Genomic DNA, 17,894 nt, shown 5'->3' on the forward strand with positions numbered 1-17,894 from the left:
AAACTCTGAATGTTAGACCAGCATTCTGTTTTAATAAACTACCTGCAGGTGATTCTGATACATGCCAAAGTTTTAAACCTATGATCTTACAGCGACAGTAGAATTTTATAGATGCTTAAGATACTAGTAGGTGTGGAATTTGTTCTGAAAAGTAGTACTCTTAAAATTTGTGCATTTCATATGTCCATTTTACCTTTAAAAAAAGAACTAAACAGATATTGAATTCTAATTACTGAGACATACAGAAGTGATAAGGGATGAAATATACTGATATTTGCAACTTCGAACTGCATTTTTAAAAAAGAAGAATATATGTGATAAAAGAAAATGTCAGTGTAGAACCTATATGGCAAATATGAGTGTTCACTGTTCATTTATTTCAGCTTTCCCATAGGCTTAAATTTTTTTATAATAAAATACAAATCCTCACACAACTTTAGTCTTTTGGGTTTTTTTTTTTATTTTTAATTAGAGAGTGAAATGTCCCAGAATACGCTCCTAGACAAAATATTAATGATGACTGGTTAGTTATCTTAATAGCAGTTATGAATAAAGATATATAAGACCTGGCTTCACCATATCAATAGATTTATTAATCTTAGAAATTGAGATTTTTCTAGTCAAATTGGATATTAAAATGTGATGTCACTAATATTTAAATAACCTTCATTCATTGACCTGATATTTCAACCTGAAAAGGTTTATCAGTTAAATGTGACCAAGTTAATGTCAGTTTTAAAGACATGTACAATTTTGTGATTTTTAAAACATTTTATTTTTGAAATGATAAAAATTTTAAAAAATCATTGGTTCTTTTTAGTTATATATAATATTAGGACTCATTTTGACTTAATTATAAAAGCCTAGATTATAATTTTCTCTAACCAGTTTCCAGTACTACTCTTTTCCTTGCCCTCTTCCTTGTCCCTGTTCCCTTCCCTCTCCTGTACTGTTTTATTTAGTTTTTTGTTTGTTTGTTTTTTATTAAAATCTTTTTTAGTTTTATAGACTGCATTTTGATTCCTTGTTACACAAATGGGGTACCACTTTCATTTCTTTGGTTGTACACAATGTAGATGCATACCATTCATGTAATCATACATATACATAGGGTAATACTGTCTGTTTCATTCTACTATCTTTCTGTCCTCCACCCACTTCCACTCCATTTTCCTCTACACCATCCAAAATTCCTTCATTCTTCTCTTCCCCCTGCCACCACCCCCCCCCCCCGTTATATATTGTCATGCATTTATCAGGTTTTTTGGGCTTGGCCTATTTCACTTAGCATGATATTTTCCAACTTCATCCATTACCAGCAAATGCTATAATTTTATTCTTCTTAATGGCTGAGTAATATTCCATCGTGTATATATACCACAGTTTCTTTATCCATTCATCAATTGAAGGGCATCAAGGTTGGTTCCACGATCTAGCTATTGTGAATTGAACTGCTGTGAATATTGATGTGGCTGCATCACTGTAGTTATGCTGATTTTAAGACCTTTGGGTATAAACTAAGGAGTGGCATAGCTGGGTCAAATGTGGGTCCATTCCAAACTTTCTGAGGAATCTCCCTACTGCTTTCCAGAGTGGCTGCACCAATTTGCAACCCCACCAGCAATGTATGAGTGTGCCTTTTTCCCCCACATCCACGCCAACACTTATTATTGCTTGCATTCTTGATAATAGCCATTCTGATAGTAGATAGATGAAATCTTAGGGTGGTTTTAATTTGCATTTCTCTAATTACTAGGGATGATGAGCACTTTTTCATATATTTGTTGACCTCCTGTATATCTTCTGTGAATTGTCCATTTCCTTAGCCCATTTAGTGATTGGGTTCTTTGTATTTTGGGTGTAAAGTTTTTTAAGTTCTTTATAAACTTTGGAGATGAGTGCTCTGTCTGAAGTGTGTGTGGAAATGATTTCCTCCCACTCTGTAGGCTCTCTCTTCACATTATTGATTGTTTCCTGTGCTGAGAAAAAACTTTTTAGTTTGAATCTATCCCATTTGTTGACTCTTGCTTTTATTTCTTATGCTATGGGGGTCTTGTTAAAGAATTCTCATCCTAAGCCAATGTGATGGAGATTTGGACCTCGTTTTTCTTCTATTTGGTGAAGGGTTTCAGGTCTAATTCCTAGATCCTTGATCCATTTTGAGATGAGTTTTGTACAGGGTGAGAGATAGAGGTTTAATTTCATTTTACTGCATATGGATTTCCAGTTTTGCCAGCATCATTTGTTGAAGAGGCTATCTTTTCTCCATTGTAAGTTTTTGGCACCTTTGTCTAGTATGAGATAACTGTACTTATATGGGTATGTCTCAGAGTCTTCTATCCTGTACCATTGGTTTACCTGTCTATTTTAGTGCCAATATCATGCCATTTTTGTTACTATTGCTCTATAGTAGAGTTTAAGGTCTGGTATTGTGATACCTCCTGATACCTCCTGCATCACTCTTCCTGCCCAGGATTACTTTGGCTATTCTGGGTCTTTTCTTTTTCCAGATGAATTTCATGATTGCTTTTTCTGTTTCTATGAGAAATGTCATAGGGATTTTAAATGGAATTGCGTTAAATCTGTATAGTGCCTTTGAAAGTATGGCCATTTTGATAATATTAATTCTGCCTATCCAAGAACATGGGAGAACTTTCCTTCTTCTAAGGTCTTCTTCAGTTTCTTTCTTGAATGTTTTGTAGTTTTCATTGTAGAGGTCTTTCACCTCTTTGGTTAGATTGATTCCCAAGTATTTTATTTTTTTTGAGGCTATTGTGAATGGAATTGTTTTCCTCATTTGCCTTTCAGATGTTTCACTTATGTATAAACATGTTTTAGGTTTATGCATTTTTTTTTTTTTTTTTTTTTTTTTTTTTTGCGGTGCTGGGGATCGAACCCAGGGCCTTAGGCTTGCAAGGCAAGCACTCTACCAACTGAGCTATATCCCCAGGCCAAGGTTCATGCATGTTGATTTTATATCCTGCTATTTTGATGAATTCATTTATGAGGTCTAGAAGTTTTCTCATGGAGTTTTTTGGATCCTCTAAATAGAGAATCTTGTTATCAGCAAATAGGGACAGCTTGAGTTCCTCTTCTCCTATTCGTATCCTTTTAATTTTTTTAGTCTGTCTAATTGCTCTAGCTAGTATTTCAAGGATGATGTTGAATAGAAGTGATGAAAGAGGGCATCCCTGTCTTGTTCCAATTTTTAAAGGGAATGCTGAATGATGTTGGCCGTGGGCTTAGCATAAATAGCCTTTACAATGTTGAGGTATGTTCCTACTATCCCTATTTTTCCTAGTGTTTTAAGCATGAAGGGATGTTGTATTTTGTCGAACGCTTTATCTCCGTCTATTGAAATAACCATATGATTCTTATCCTTAAGTCTATTGACATGATGGATTACATTTATTGATTTACGGATGTTGAACCAACCTTGCATTCCCGGGATGAACCCCACTTGATCGTGGTCCACTATCTTCTTAATATGTTTTTGGATACGGTTTGACAATATTTTATTAAGGATTTTTGCATCTATATTCATCAAAGATATTGGTCTAGAATTTTCTTTCCCACTCTGTCTTTGTCTGGTTTGGGTATGAGGGTGATATTAGCTTCATAGAATGAGTTTGGTAAGGTACTCTCCTTTTCTATTTCCTAGAATACTTTGAGAAGTATTGGAATGAGTTCTTCTTTGAGGGTCTTGTAGAACTTGGCTGAGAATCCGTCTGGTCCTGGGCTTTTCTTGGTTGGTAGGCTTTTGATGGCTTCTTCTGTTTCAGTGCTTGATATTGATCTGTTTAAATTGTGTATATCCTCCTGGTTCAGTTTGGGTGGATCGTATGTCTCTAGAAATTTGTTGATGTCTTTGGTATTTTTTATTTCGTTGGAATATAGATTTTCAAAGTAGCTTCTCATTATGTTTTATGTATTTCAGTGGTGTCTGTCGTGATATTTCCTTTTTCATCACAAATTTTAGTAATTTGAGTTTTCTCTCTCCTTCTCTTTGTTAGTGTGGCTAAGGGTTTGTCTATTTTGTTTACTTTTTCAAAGAACCAACTTTTTTCTAAATTTTTGAATTGTTTCTTTTGTTTCAATTTCATCAATTTCAGCTCTGATTTTAATTATTTCCTGTCTTCTACTACTTTTGGTATTGTTCTGTTCTGTTCTTTTTCTAGGGCTTTGAGCTGTAATATTAGGTCATTTGGTTGTTGACTTTTTGTTCTTTTCTTGAATGAGCTCCATGCAATGAATTTTCCTCTTAGTACTGCTTTCATAGTGTTCCAGAGATTTTGATATGTTGTATCGTCATTCTCATTTACCTCTCAGAATTTTTTTATCTCCTCCCTGATATTTCTGTTATGCATGCTTCATTCAGTAGCATATTATTTAGTCTCCAGGTGTTGGAGTAATTTCTGTTTTTTATTTTGTCATTGATTTCTAATTTCATTCCATTATGATCTGATAGAACACAAGGTAGTATTTTTTTTGCATTTCCTAAGGGCTGCTTTGTGGCATAACATATGTTCTATTGTTGAGAAGTTTCCATGTGCTGCTGAGAAGAAAGTGAATTTGCTTGTTGTAGATGGAATATTCTATGTTAAGTCGAAATTATTGATTGTGTTATTGAGTTTTATGGTTTCTTTGTTTAGTTTTTGTTTGGAAGATTTATCCAGTGGTGACAGTGGTGTGTTAAATCCACTGAGAATTATTGTGTTGTGGTCTATTTGATTTCTGGAATTGAGAAGGATTTGTTTGATGTAAATGGGTGCACCATTGTTTGGGGCATAAATATTTACTATTGTTATGTCTTCCTGATTTGTGGTTCCCTTAAGCAGTATGAAATGTCCTCCTTTATCCCTTCTGACTAACTTTGGCTTGAAGTCCACTTTATCTGATATAAGGATGGAAACCCCCGCTTTTTTACTGAGTCCATGTGCGTGGTAGGTTTTTTCCCATCCTTTCACCTTTAGTCTGTGAATGTCTTTTTCTATGAGATGAGTCTCTTGCAGGCAGCATATTGTTGGGTCTTTCTTTTTAATCCATTCTGCCAGTCTATGTCTTTTGATTGATGAGTTTAGGCCATTAGCATTCAGGGTTATTATTGAGATGTGATTTGTATTCCCAGTCATTTGGCTTATTTTTGGCTTTTAACTTGACTTGGTTTCTCCTTTGATTGGTTTTTCCATTAAGGTAGTTCCTCCCTTTGCTGACCTACATTGTTGTTTTTCATTTCCTCCTCATGGAATATTTTGTTGGGAATATTCTGTAGCACAAGCTTTTTGTTTGTAAATTCCGTTAACTTTCATTTATCATGGAAGGATTTTATTTCATCTTCAAATCTGAAGGTTAGTTTTACTGGGTATAGGATTTTTGGTTGGCAACCATGTTCTTTCAGAGCTTGAAATATGTTGTTCCAGGCCCTTCTAGCTTTTAGACTCTGGGTTGAGAAATCTGCTGATATCCATATTGATTTCCCCCTATATGTAATCTGATGCTTTTCTCTCGCGGCCTTCAAAATCCTATCTTTATTTTGAATGTTAGGCATTTTCATTATAATGTGCCTTGGTGTGGATCTGTTGTGATTTTGTTCTGTAAGCCTCTTGTATTTGATTTTCCATTTCCTTCTTCAGGTTTGGGAAATTTTCTGATATTATTTCATTGAATAGGTTGTTCATTCCTTTGGTTTGTATCTCTGTGCCTTCCTCAATCCCGATAATTCTTAAATTTGGTCTTTTCATGATGTCCCATAGTTCTTGGAGGTCCTATTCATGATTTCTTACCATCTTCTCTGTTTGGGCAACTTTATTTTCGTGATTAAATATTTTGTCTTCATTGTCTGAGGTTCTGTCTTCCAAGTGGTCTAGTCTGTTGGTGATGCTCTCCACTGAGTTTTTAAATTTGGTTTATTGTTTCCTTCATTTCAAGGATTTCAATTTGGATTTTTTTGAGAATCTCTGTCTCTTTGTTGAAATGATCCTTTGCTTCCTGCAGTTGCTCTTTCAACTGCTTATTGGAGTGATCATTCATTGCCTGCATTTGCTCTTATCTCATCCTTTGCTTCACAAGTCATTTTAATTATGTATATTCTGAACTCCTTTTCTGACATTTCTTCTACCATACTGTCATTGGGTTCTATTAATATAGGATCTAGGTTTGTTTGGATCATTTTCTTCCCTTGTTTTTTTATGTTGTTCATGTATCTTCCCTTCTAGCAGTGCAGATCTGGGGTATTGCAGTTTCCCCCCTATAGGAATATAATGACCCTAAAGAAGAAAAATGGTCAGAACATGAATAAGAAAACTAGGGCAGATTTATTTATGACAGTGACTGAGGAAACACAGTACTGTTTCTACAGCTAACGTTTGTTGCATCCTCACAAAAGTCAGTTGTTGAGCCCAGTGTGGTGGCACACACCTGTAATCCCAGTGGCTCAGGAGGCTGAGGCAGGAAGATCAAAGTTCAAAGCCAGCCTCAGAAAATGTGAGGCCCTAAGCAACTCAGTGAGACCCTATTTCTAAATAAAATACAAAATAGGGCTGGAGATATGGCTCAGTAGTTGAGTGCTCCTGAGTTCAATCCCCAGTGCCAAAAAAAAAAAAAAGAAAAAGAAAAATTCATACATTGAGCCTTAGCCCCCAGTGTGATGATATTTGGTGGTGAGACTTTTGGGAGATAATTTGGTTTCAGTGAGGTCATGAGAGTGAGACCCCATGAGGGGATTAGTGTCCTAATAAGAAGAGGAAGAGACCTTTCCTTTTTACCATGTGAGAATTCAGAGAGAGCCAGAAAAAGATCCCCCAAAATCCAACCATGCTGTCACCCTGATCTTGGATTTCTCAACCTCCAGACCTGTTAGAAATAGTGTCTCTTGTTTTTGTTGTTCATTTGTTGTTGTTTTGATATAATGGATTGAGCTCAGGAGCACTTAACCACTGAGCCACATCCTTAGCCCTTTTAATTTTTTATTTTGAGACAGTCTTGCTAAGTTGCTTAGGGCCTCACTAAGTTGCTGAGGCCGGCTTTGAACTTGCAGTCCTCCTGCCTCTGCCTCTAGAACTGCTGGCTTTACAGACATATGCCACCATGTCCAGCTAGTGCCTGTTTTTTAAGCCACCCAGACACTGGTTTTTTGTTATAGTAGGCCCAGAGTAAGATGGTAGTTGGTACCAGGGAGCTAGAGTATTGCTGTAACATATACATAAAAATGTGGAAGCAATTTTGGAAATGAGTACTGAGTAAAGGCTGGAAATGTGTTCAGGTACATGGTAGAAAAAGCTGAGATTGTAAGGAAGAACTGTTAAAGACAGTTCTGTTAAGGGACTCAAAGAAAAGAGGAGAGCTAGAGATAAAGCCTCCATCTTCTTAGAGGACACTAAAATAATGCTGAATGAAATTTTAGTAGAAACATGGGTGATAAAGGATGTTCTAATGACATCTCAGGTGGAAATGAGAAACATGTTTTTGGATTGTTGGGGGCTGTGCCATGTTGGCGGTGCCGGGATGGCGCCTGATCACATCGGCAGCGAGGAGGTTAATTGACATAAGAACACTCATGGGATTTTATCGTCCACGCGCACAATGTATGCGCATGTGTTCTCGAGCACTCCTAATTGTGTCTGATCTTTGCGAGGCGTGGCCCTGCTCCCCGCCTCCTGGAGGTGATATAAGCGTAGGCGGAGTGAGACAGAGATATAGCAGCCATTAGCAGAAAAGCAGTAGAAGAAGACACACGCGGGGCAGCAGCCAGAGGGAAAAACATGCCACAGCAGCCATTAGCAGAAAAGCAGTAGAAGAAGACTCAAACATGAAAGCAGCTAGGAAATGCGCGATGGCAGCTAGTAGGGAAAAGGGGCACAGCAGCTAGCAGGCAGCGGTGGAAGGCAGATCGCAGAACAGAGAACTGAGACGCATCACTAGGGCACCTTAGGTAGATGTACCCTTAGTTCACAGGATGCAGGACTTTAAGACGTAGCAAGTCTCTTCTTCTAAGCTCTAAGCAAAGCCTGTCCTTCTCTCAACATCTCTGATAAGCAAAGTCTCTCTCTCTCCTCTCAAAGCAAGAAAACCTCATTTCCTCTATCCTCTATAAATAAGCAAGAAAGCAGCGCACTAAAGAGAAAGATAGAAGTGCCTCAGTTTCCACTCCACCACCCATAAGACCCGTGCAAGTTGTTGCTGCAAGCAGTGACAAATATCCACGGATTTTGTACCGCAAAGAGCCAGCGACATTGGATAGTGGAGAAAAGATGATCATTGTTATAAAGGGGCAAAATATTGCTGGATTGTATTGGTGTATAGGAGTGTGAATGTGTGTGTGTCCCCAAAATTCACATCCCCAAATGTGATGGTATTATAGGTGAGTTCTTTGGAGATAATTAAGATGAAGTCATGAAGGTGAAGCCCCCATGATGTAGTAAATGTTGTTATAAGAAGAGGAAGAAACACCAGAAGTACTTCTGTCTCTCATGTGAGAATACAGTAAGAAGAGACCCATCTGAAACCAGGAAGAGGACCCTTACAGAAACCCCTTTCTGCCAGAACCTTGATCTTAGACTTCTCAGCCTCAACTGAGAGAGATGTATTTTAAGCCATCCATTGTGTGGTGTTTTGATACAACAACCTGTTTGAGACAGTTTACAAATGTTATCTCCCATTCTGAAGGTTGCCTTTTTACTCTTGTCAGTTTTGTCCTCTGATGTGCAAAATTTTTAAGTTTGATGAAGTCCTGTTTATTTTTTGCTTTTGTTGTGTGTGTTTTTGCTGTCATTTCTAAGAAGTCATTGCCAACTCCAGTGTAATGCAGGTTTTCCACTGTTTTCTCCTTAAGGAGTTTTAGTCTTGGTTTGTACCATTTTAGATCTTTAAGCCATTTCCAGTAATTTTTGTATGTGGTATAAGTTAAGAGTCCAACTTCATTCTTTTACTTGTGAAAATCCAGTTTTCAAGACACTGTTTGTTGAAGTTACTGTCCTTGCCCTCATGAATGGTCATTGTACTCTTGTTGGAGATCATTTGACTTTATATGTGGGAGTTTATTTCTGAGCTCTCTATTTCATTGGTCTATTTGTCTTATTTTATGCCAGTACCACCCAATTTTGATTACTGTGGCTTTATGATATGTTTAGAAATCAGAAAGTGTGTCTTCCATCTCGTTTTTCAAAATTGTTTTGGATATTTAAGGTCCCTTGTGGTCATATGAATTTTAGGATGAATATTTTTCTGTTCCTGCAAAAAGAGTTTTGTTGGGATTTTGTAAGAATTACATTGAATCTATAGGTCATTGTGAGTAGTGTGAACATTTTCACAGTGTGAAGTTTTTCAGTATGTGAACATTGGATATCTTTCTACTTATTTGTATCTTCAGTTTCTTTCAGCAGTGTCTTGTAGTTTTAGTGTACCTTTCACCTTCTTGGTTAAGTTTATCCTAAGTATTTTATTCTTTTGGTGCTATAAGTGGAATCTTCTTGATTTCTTTTTCAGTTTGTTCATTGCTATATGTAGTAAACACAACTGATTTTTGTATATTGATTCTATAATATGAAACTTCACTGAATTTGTTAATTCTAATCTTTAGGGTTTCTACATATAATATCTGTAAACAGATCATTTTAGTTTACATTTGAAACAACCTTTTATTTCTTTTTTCTTGCCCAACGGCTTTGGCTAGAACTTCCATCACTATGTTGAAAAAGTTGCAAAAGTGAGCATCCTTGCCTATTCCTGATCTTAGAGGAAAAGCTTTTATCATTGAGTGTGATCTTCCCTGTGGGTTTTTTCATATAGCACCTTTATTTTGAGATAGAGTCTTTCTATTCCTAGTTTGTTTTTTTCCATAAAAGGGTGTCGAATTTGCCAAATGCTTTTTCAACATCAATTGAGATTATCACATGGCCATTTTTTTTAAAACATTCTTTTTTTGAAGAATAATATACACAGAGAAGTACATATGTAATCAGTATGCAGCTCAGTTAATAATTCAGTGGTAATGACCACATAATAGTCTCCAGATCAAGACAGAATAGTACCATCACCACAGAAACTGCCATCATGCCTCTCTCCTGTCCTCATTCTGTCTTCCTTCCCAAAGACAACCACTGTCCTGACCTTGTTTTTTGAGCCTTAAAGTTGTGTAGTATATATTATTCTGTGCATATTTTTCACTTGCATTTTATTTGTGAAATGTATCCATGTTATTCCCTGTGTCACCAGTTTGTTAATTTTTATTGTATGTAGTCCATGGAATAAATCAACCACAGTTGATTTTTAAGGGACATTTAGGTTGCATACGCTTTTATGCTATTAACAAATCATGCTCATGTGTACCTTCTTATGCTTGTCATTTGGTCCACATGTGCATGCATTTTTTTTTTAGTATACACTAGGAGTCTAATAGGTGAATCAGCTGGAGATGTAACTCAGTTGGTAAAGTGCTTGCCTTGCAAGCACAAGGCCCTGGGTTCAATACCCAGCACCGCAAAAAAGAAAAAAAAAAAAAAAAAAAAAAAAAGATTTACCCTGTATACACTATGTTTATTCCTATATATACTTACCTATGATAAAGTTTAAATTATAAACTAGGCACAGTGAGAGATTAATACCAACAACTAATGAAAAATAGAATAATAAAAAAATAGCTGAATCATATCTGGTTCACAGAGTATGCATTTGTTCGCCTTCAGTAGATAATATAAAAATTTCCAAAGTGATTTCTTGAGTTTTCATTTCTAACCCTTGGTAGGTTTGCAGTTATCCCATACCTTTACTGCCATTTGATATTGTTGGTCTTTTTCATTTTTATCATTTTAATATTGGATGCATAATGACATTATGATTTTTAATTAATGTTTTCCTACTAATTAATGACAATACTTTCATGTTTATTGGCCACTTGAATTTCTACTTTTATGAAGAGCATATTCAAATCTGTTGTTATTTTTCTATTGTTTTCTTTTTAATCAATTTGTAGAAAGCCTATAAATGTGTTCTTTGTTAATTAAATGTGTTTGTCATTATCTTCTCTCAGTCTGGTTTACATTTCATTCTCTTAAAGATATTTAAATGTAGTTCAAATATATTATTTTTTCTTTGCAACTTAAGAAACACATATCCTATAAGAAATCTTTTTCTGTCCCATGGTTAAAAAGATATTCTGTGTTATCTTTTATAAGTATGTTGTTACCCTTTACATTAAGATCTGTAATCTATCTGGCATAGTTATTTTTAAAATAATGTTTAATTTAGCACTAAAATTTCAAATTTAGAGAAAATTTGCAAGAATATAGTACAAAGATATCCAGGTTTTCTTCACCCAGATTCCCAAATGTTAGTTTTTTTACTTCACTGTAGTTTGTTGTTGATATATAGATATGCTAGAGCCATCTTTAATTGTATACAAAAGTTGTTAAAAATTCATAAATTTTAGATCATCTTTTAAACCAGTATATGTTCTACATTATGAGTTAGAGCATAAAGTATTTTCACTTTTAGCTTGGGTGGGGTATTTATCCCATGGATATTAACAAAACACTACAAATCATCCTACTCTTTTTTTTCCCATATATTAAATAGTACATTATAAAGAATAAAATATGCATAATTAAAACCAAAAGACTGTCCATGGTTACAAGATAAAATGAAAATGTAGAAAGTGAGTAGTAACAAAATTAGAAGAAATGGATTGAAAGAAGAGGCTGATACTACTCTCTACACAAAGAATGAAAGGAATTTCTAGTTTATTAAATGCTGCACATAAGTTGCAGGGCTGAAGTTTCCCATTTTTAAGCTTAAATAAAACCAACTACTTTACATGGAGTGTAATGGTCAACAACAACAACAAAAAGTTTATAAATGAAACTTTGGTGTTTTGTAGTTTATAAAAGAATAAAATTAAGGATAATACCGTAAGTAGAATGGTAATATTAAATTAGCATAGCATGTGGCTTCATATTCAGGCTTTCATAGCACTTACTATTCTTAGAATTAACTTGAAGAATCAGAAGAAATCTGTATTTCTGTGTGTAAAACTTGTAGTCCAGCTCTTAAAACCCAACTATGGTTCTGTTCTCAATATTACATTGTAAAATATAAGTAACAATAATGGTCTGCAGTCTTAGTTAAACATATGGAATATTACAAATATAATACAATGATAAAATTTAAAAATGGATTTTTAAATTTTTTAATAAATATTAGAACAATGAGCAAGATATGGTGGTACATGCCTGTAGTCCAGCTACTTAGAAGGCTGAAGTAGGATTACATGAGGCTAGGAGTCTGAGGCCAGCCTGGATAACGTAGTGAGACACTATCTCTTAATTAGGAAAAAATATATATATTCCCCAGCAACACGCTCGCAAAAAAAAAAAAAAAAGACAAAGAACATGGAATCATGAATAATATTGGCCAAAATATATTATTGTGTGCATGTACAAATATTTAACAATTCTACTATTATGTACAACTATAATGTAGCAATAAAAGAAACAGAGCCAGGCATAGCCACTCAGGAGACTGAGGCAGGAGGATCGCAAGTTCAAAGCCAGGTTCAGCAAAAAGCGAGGTGTTGAGCAACTCAGACCCTGTCTCTAAATAAAATACAAAATAGGGCTGGGGATGTGGCTCAGTGGTCAAGTGCCCCTGAATTCAATCCCCAGAACTGCCCCCCACAAAAGAAGAAATAGAAAAAAAAAGAAAAGAAAAGGAAAGCTGAATTACTTACAAAAATGTGTTAACTTCCTGGATGTTTCTTCTTACACCACATTATGTGACGTGCAAGAGGGAAAAAAATACATTGATTCTTTCCTATCTCACAATTCTTCAAATATTTCAAAAAGAAATTCTTTGACAAAATTTAAAATACAGCATTTTTACTGGACTTGAGGTAATTTAGCAATGCAGATTATGCCAGAAGTTAATTTGCTCATAATACACACAGAGACATATATACACACAGGTATACATAAATAAACACTATGGTTAAGTGACATGTATTTTTATGAGACAGTTAAGAAATATAAAATGTTCCATACAGTGGTTTTAAGTGTGAAATCTTTAAATAGATACCAGTATTTAATTTTTTAAAAGTCTTAGAGCAGTTTTTATATATCTAAATGGAAAATTATTTTCAAGTTAAATCAATTTGTGTAAGAGTTTCTGCAAAAATTGAAGATTTAATAACATGAATTCATTCTCATAAAAATGAAATATGTTGACCCTTATCACTGAATGATAGAATACTATAGTCACCCCAAAATGTTTGTTTTTGCCTTTCAGAATATATTCGATGGAATTGTTTATTATTTATGATTGTGCCCAGTTTTCAATTTGCTCATCTTGAAATGTAATTCACTATTGTTTTATTGGTGGGCATTATATAAAATAGACTAATATTGCCTGTGACACATGTTTTCTTTTTATATGAGTCATATTGTGTCTATAAAGATTTCTAAATGTATGTACTTTCATCACTGAAATGATTAGATTTATTGTAAAGTAGACACCAAGAGTAATAAAACCTTTCTGGGTTCATTGGCATATGTCTATAATCCCAGCAGTTATAGCGGCTGAAGCAGGAGGATTGTGAGTTTGAAGCCAACCTTAGCAATTTAGTGAGGCACTAAGCAACTCAGAGAGACCCTGTCTCTAAATAAAATATAAAAAAGGGTTGAGGATGTAGCTCAGTGGTTAAGTGCCCCTGAGTTCAACCCCAGTACAAAAAATAATAATAATATCCCTTTATACTAAAGAATGAGACATATCTTAAATGTATTATATTTTAAGATGACTGTATGTTTTTTGTTTTTCAGAGTTGGAGGGCTATCCAGCATATTAATGTCTTATTGATAATGGCCGAACATCCACCGCTACTGGATACAACTCAGATTTTAAGTAGTGATATTTCTCTTCTATCTGCCCCTATTGTAAGTGCAGATGGAACACAGCAGGTAAGGAAACTGAAGTGTTTATTTCCTTATGGCTAGTACACATCTACTTCTTCCATAAAAGTGCAACATTTAACACAGAATTAAACTTTACAGTAATTGGTTTCTGCTAATTCATGTTTTGAACTCTAATTCAAAATATTGATTCATTTTTAAGATGGTAAAATAATGAGACTGTCTCTGAAGTTGCTTCTGAAGTGTTTCACTAATTAATGGTCAGATTTCTCATGTGTATATTTAGTTGCCACCAAGTTTATTTTTGTTTTCCTTTAGATAAACAATTTACTAATCCTTGTACCTTAATGATTATTATAAGTTCTTCCTTCAACTCATTATGAAGTTATGACGTAATGATACAATTAAGTCACCCCCTACATAATAAAATAATAAAATTTATCTTCTTTTTCTTCCCATATCTGCCCATCACCAGACCCCACCTTCCAAAAGCAAATACTCAGTTCCTAAAAAGCTAATATGTTTTCCCAACACAGGGCTTTTTTCTATGTTTGCACTGACTCATTTCCCCAGTGTCTTAAAGGGATGGGAATGATGGATTTTCATAAGTACCTTTAGGCAATGTGCTTAATTTTCACAACTACCTTATATGCTAGGTATTTTAATGATAGGTGAAGAAACAAAGACTAAGGATATTACAAATGATAATGAGGAGGAAAAGGAATAGTTTGGGTACTTATTATATAACAGGTATCATGTAAATTTTAGTTCTCGTAGCAATCCTGTGAGGTAGGTGTGTATACCTGTTCTTATTTTTGCAAATGAAAGAAAATGAGTTTCAGAATGGCTAACACTTGAACAAGATCATAGAAAGCTTGTATTCCTGTTATTGATACTGCCGCCTTGGGAAGCTTTTTTTTTTTTTTTAAGTCATAGTTTTATATCTATACAGACAGTTAAAATTTCTGACAAAATTAGGGGCTACTATCTTAACTTTGCTATTAAAAAATCATTAGCGGTTGGCTTGGATTCTAAATGTTTTATATAAGCATGAGAAAAAGCATCTTATCCTGATTTTAATTTTTACATGTGCTCAGTTTCTAGCAGCAATTTCATTTCCCTGACTTGCTTTTCATGGTCAATTTAAGTCTGTTCAGATTTTTTTTTTTTTTTCCACACAAAAATAATATGTGTGGCCGATACTGATTTACTTTTATGAAACTCTTGGAGTGTTTTCTGTTATCACTTTTTGCTTCAGGCACAGTCACTGGTTTCAAGTTGTTGATTGTCTACTGTATTGAAAAACACATCTAAGGGCTGGGGTTGTGGCTCAGTGATAGAACACTTGCCTGGTATGTGTGAGGCACTGGTTTCGATACTCAGTACCACATAAAAAAATAGAGATATTGTATCCATCTACAGCTAAAAATAATTTAAAAAGAAAAAAAAAACACATCTATTAAGCAGCAAGTTACAATACATTGATGTGATTGCTATGTTGTATATTCTGTTGAGAAAGTACGCCAGGCTGAAACACCACAGTGCTTTCAAGACTTCTTTCTCTCATTTCTTTCAAAAAGATAATCTGTTGGCAGAATTTTCTTGAAAATTTGAGGGCACCTTGGGCATCATATAGCTGTAGGTGGTGTAAATGGATATAGAGAAAGGATCTGGGAATGGAAGAATCCGCTGAAGTAAGATTTAAAGGATTAAGTGGGACCAGAAGTTCTAGAAGATAAGATTTTGGGTAGAGTAAAACAAAACAAAAAAACAAATTTCAGGAAGCAGAGAAAATCCTTGTGTTGTAATTAGCAGGAAAAGAGCTAAAGATGAATGGAAAGAGCACTGGATTTAGTTGATAGATTTGATTCAGGTGACCTAAGCCAAAAAATTTTAACTTCTCCCTGTATGTTTACTCTTTAAAAAAAAAGGAAGTAGTATCTTAGTGTAGCTGTAGCTATGAGTGTGAAATAAGTCTTAAGGAGTTCAGAAATGTTTGCTGGATCCAATTAAAGCCCTCAAATGTTTTAAAAACTAAAGAAACTATCAATATGCGGATTTAAATCAATAGAAATAGTGAATAGTAGATTAGAAAACTAGAAAGATAATTATGAAGGATGCATACAAAACTATAAATCTGAAAGCATGTACCAATAGCCATGTAGAATGTATAAGAAACTAAACAAAGATAGATGACAATTAGAGGTAGAAATACAATAAACTTGACAGTTGACATTCCTTTATCTTAACTCAAGAATATGCCAAGTTAGAGTTTGCCTGTGGAGACACAACATGTGGTTGATGCTGGATTAAACTGAAAAACAGTTACAAATAGAGAAAAGTGTCATGCATAAGACTGATGTTAAAAATTCAGAATGGGCTGGGGTTGTAACGCAGTGGTAAAGTGCTTGCCTAGCATGTATGAGGCACTGGGTTCCATTCTCATCACCACATATAAATAAATAAAGGTCCATCAACAGCTAAAAAAAAATTTTTTTTTTATTTTTTGAAATTCAGAACAACAGATATTTCACCTCTTGTATTTACTTTCTTGGGAATATTATACTATGTGGGATGATTTCTATTCTACCTCTTGGATCAAATTAATTTTGTTATAGTTGACTGTTTAAGATTATTTATGTCACCAGGAGAGGTGGTGCACGCCTGTAATTTAAGCAACTCAGGAAGCCGAGGCAGGAGGATTGGGAGTTCAAAGCCACTCTAAGCAATTTAGCAAGGCCCAACTCAGTGAGACCCTGTCTCTAAATAAAATACAAAAAAGGACTGGGGATGTGGCTCAATGGTTAAGTGGTTAAGAAGCACCCATGAGTTCAATCTCTGGTACCAAAAGAAAAAAAAAAAAAAAAAAAAAAAAGAGCTATGGGGGGGGGGGGGGGGGGGTGGGGGGGTTTTTCCCAGGCAGATTGAAATGTTTAAAGAGCACAAAGCTGGGGAAAGAAAGTATCATAGTAAGTTTTCAAAACCTGAGTTATGGTCTCGTTAATAATGTACAATTTGAGAAATATTACAGAGGTATAATTAATAAACAATTCGTAGAACAAAGCTTGAGACAATAAAAATTTCCCCAGGCATTTTCTTTGAAAGTTCAGGTAGATAACAAGACCATTCACTAAGATGAATCTTATCAGTCATGAGAAGCAAGATAATTTTGTTGTTATGGGTTTTTGTTTTGTTTTTGTCTGAAACCAAGATTAACCCAGGGGCACTTAAGCACTGACCATTATCCCAGCCCTTTTTACTTTGTATTTTGAGACAGGGTCTTGATGTTGTTCAGGGCCTCGCTAATTTGCTGAGGCTGGCTTTGAACTTTGGATCCTCCTGCCTCAGCCTTCTAAGCCACTCGGCTTACAGGTATGCACCACCCTGCCTGGCCGCAAGATTATTTTTATGGTAACAGACAGCCTAAATCTCAAAGGTTTATCATTCATATTGCATGTCCTCCACAAATTAGTGTGGCTAAGCCCACATAACATTCATTTGAGATTTGGCCTCTGTGTAGGTGTTGCTGGTATCATGGTGAACAATATTCTGACCTCCACTCACTGCATTTACCACAAACCTGCCATCGGTGGGCTAAGGAAAATCTTACTTTAGGGAGAGGCAACAAATATTTGGTAAAAATTGAGTTCTATAATTAAGATAATGGAAGTAACAGCATGTTTGAGATTTGAAGGGAATATAAGAACTTCATTTGATTTTGAGGTATTTGATATAATTAAAAAGATAATAAAAATAATAGATACCATTTGAGTTCTTACCATGTACCAGATACAGTCAGGCCCTTTACATTTAGATATCATAGTGTCCTAAGAACTAGCTCGAATGTTTTCACTTTATAAAACTAAGAATTAGAGGAATGTTCAGTTACTAGGTTAATTAATAGAGCTTCTGAAAGGCAAAAACCAGGATTCAAAGCTAAGTGAAAGATTCCCTAATCATGTAATATGGTCTTAATTGCTGCACAAATAGAGTTTA

The 17,894-nt window shown here is 34.9% G+C and overlaps 1 protein-coding gene across 1 annotated transcript in view; it reads left to right on the forward strand.

The window, feature by feature from the left end:
• The window catches only part of FNDC3A (fibronectin type III domain containing 3A), a 171,830-nt gene that overhangs the window by 17,054 nt on the left and 136,882 nt on the right, over positions 1 to 17,894 (forward strand). The window contains 1 exon segment of the mRNA XM_079137696.1: positions 13,809 to 13,946. Coding sequence (XP_078993822.1) covers positions 13,848 to 13,946 — 99 coding nt within the window. The 5' untranslated portion in view covers positions 13,809 to 13,847.

This window comes from Sciurus vulgaris, assembly GCF_902686455.1.
Source record: "Sciurus vulgaris genome assembly, chromosome: 4".
Classification (NCBI taxonomy): Eukaryota; Metazoa; Chordata; class Mammalia; order Rodentia; family Sciuridae; genus Sciurus; species Sciurus vulgaris.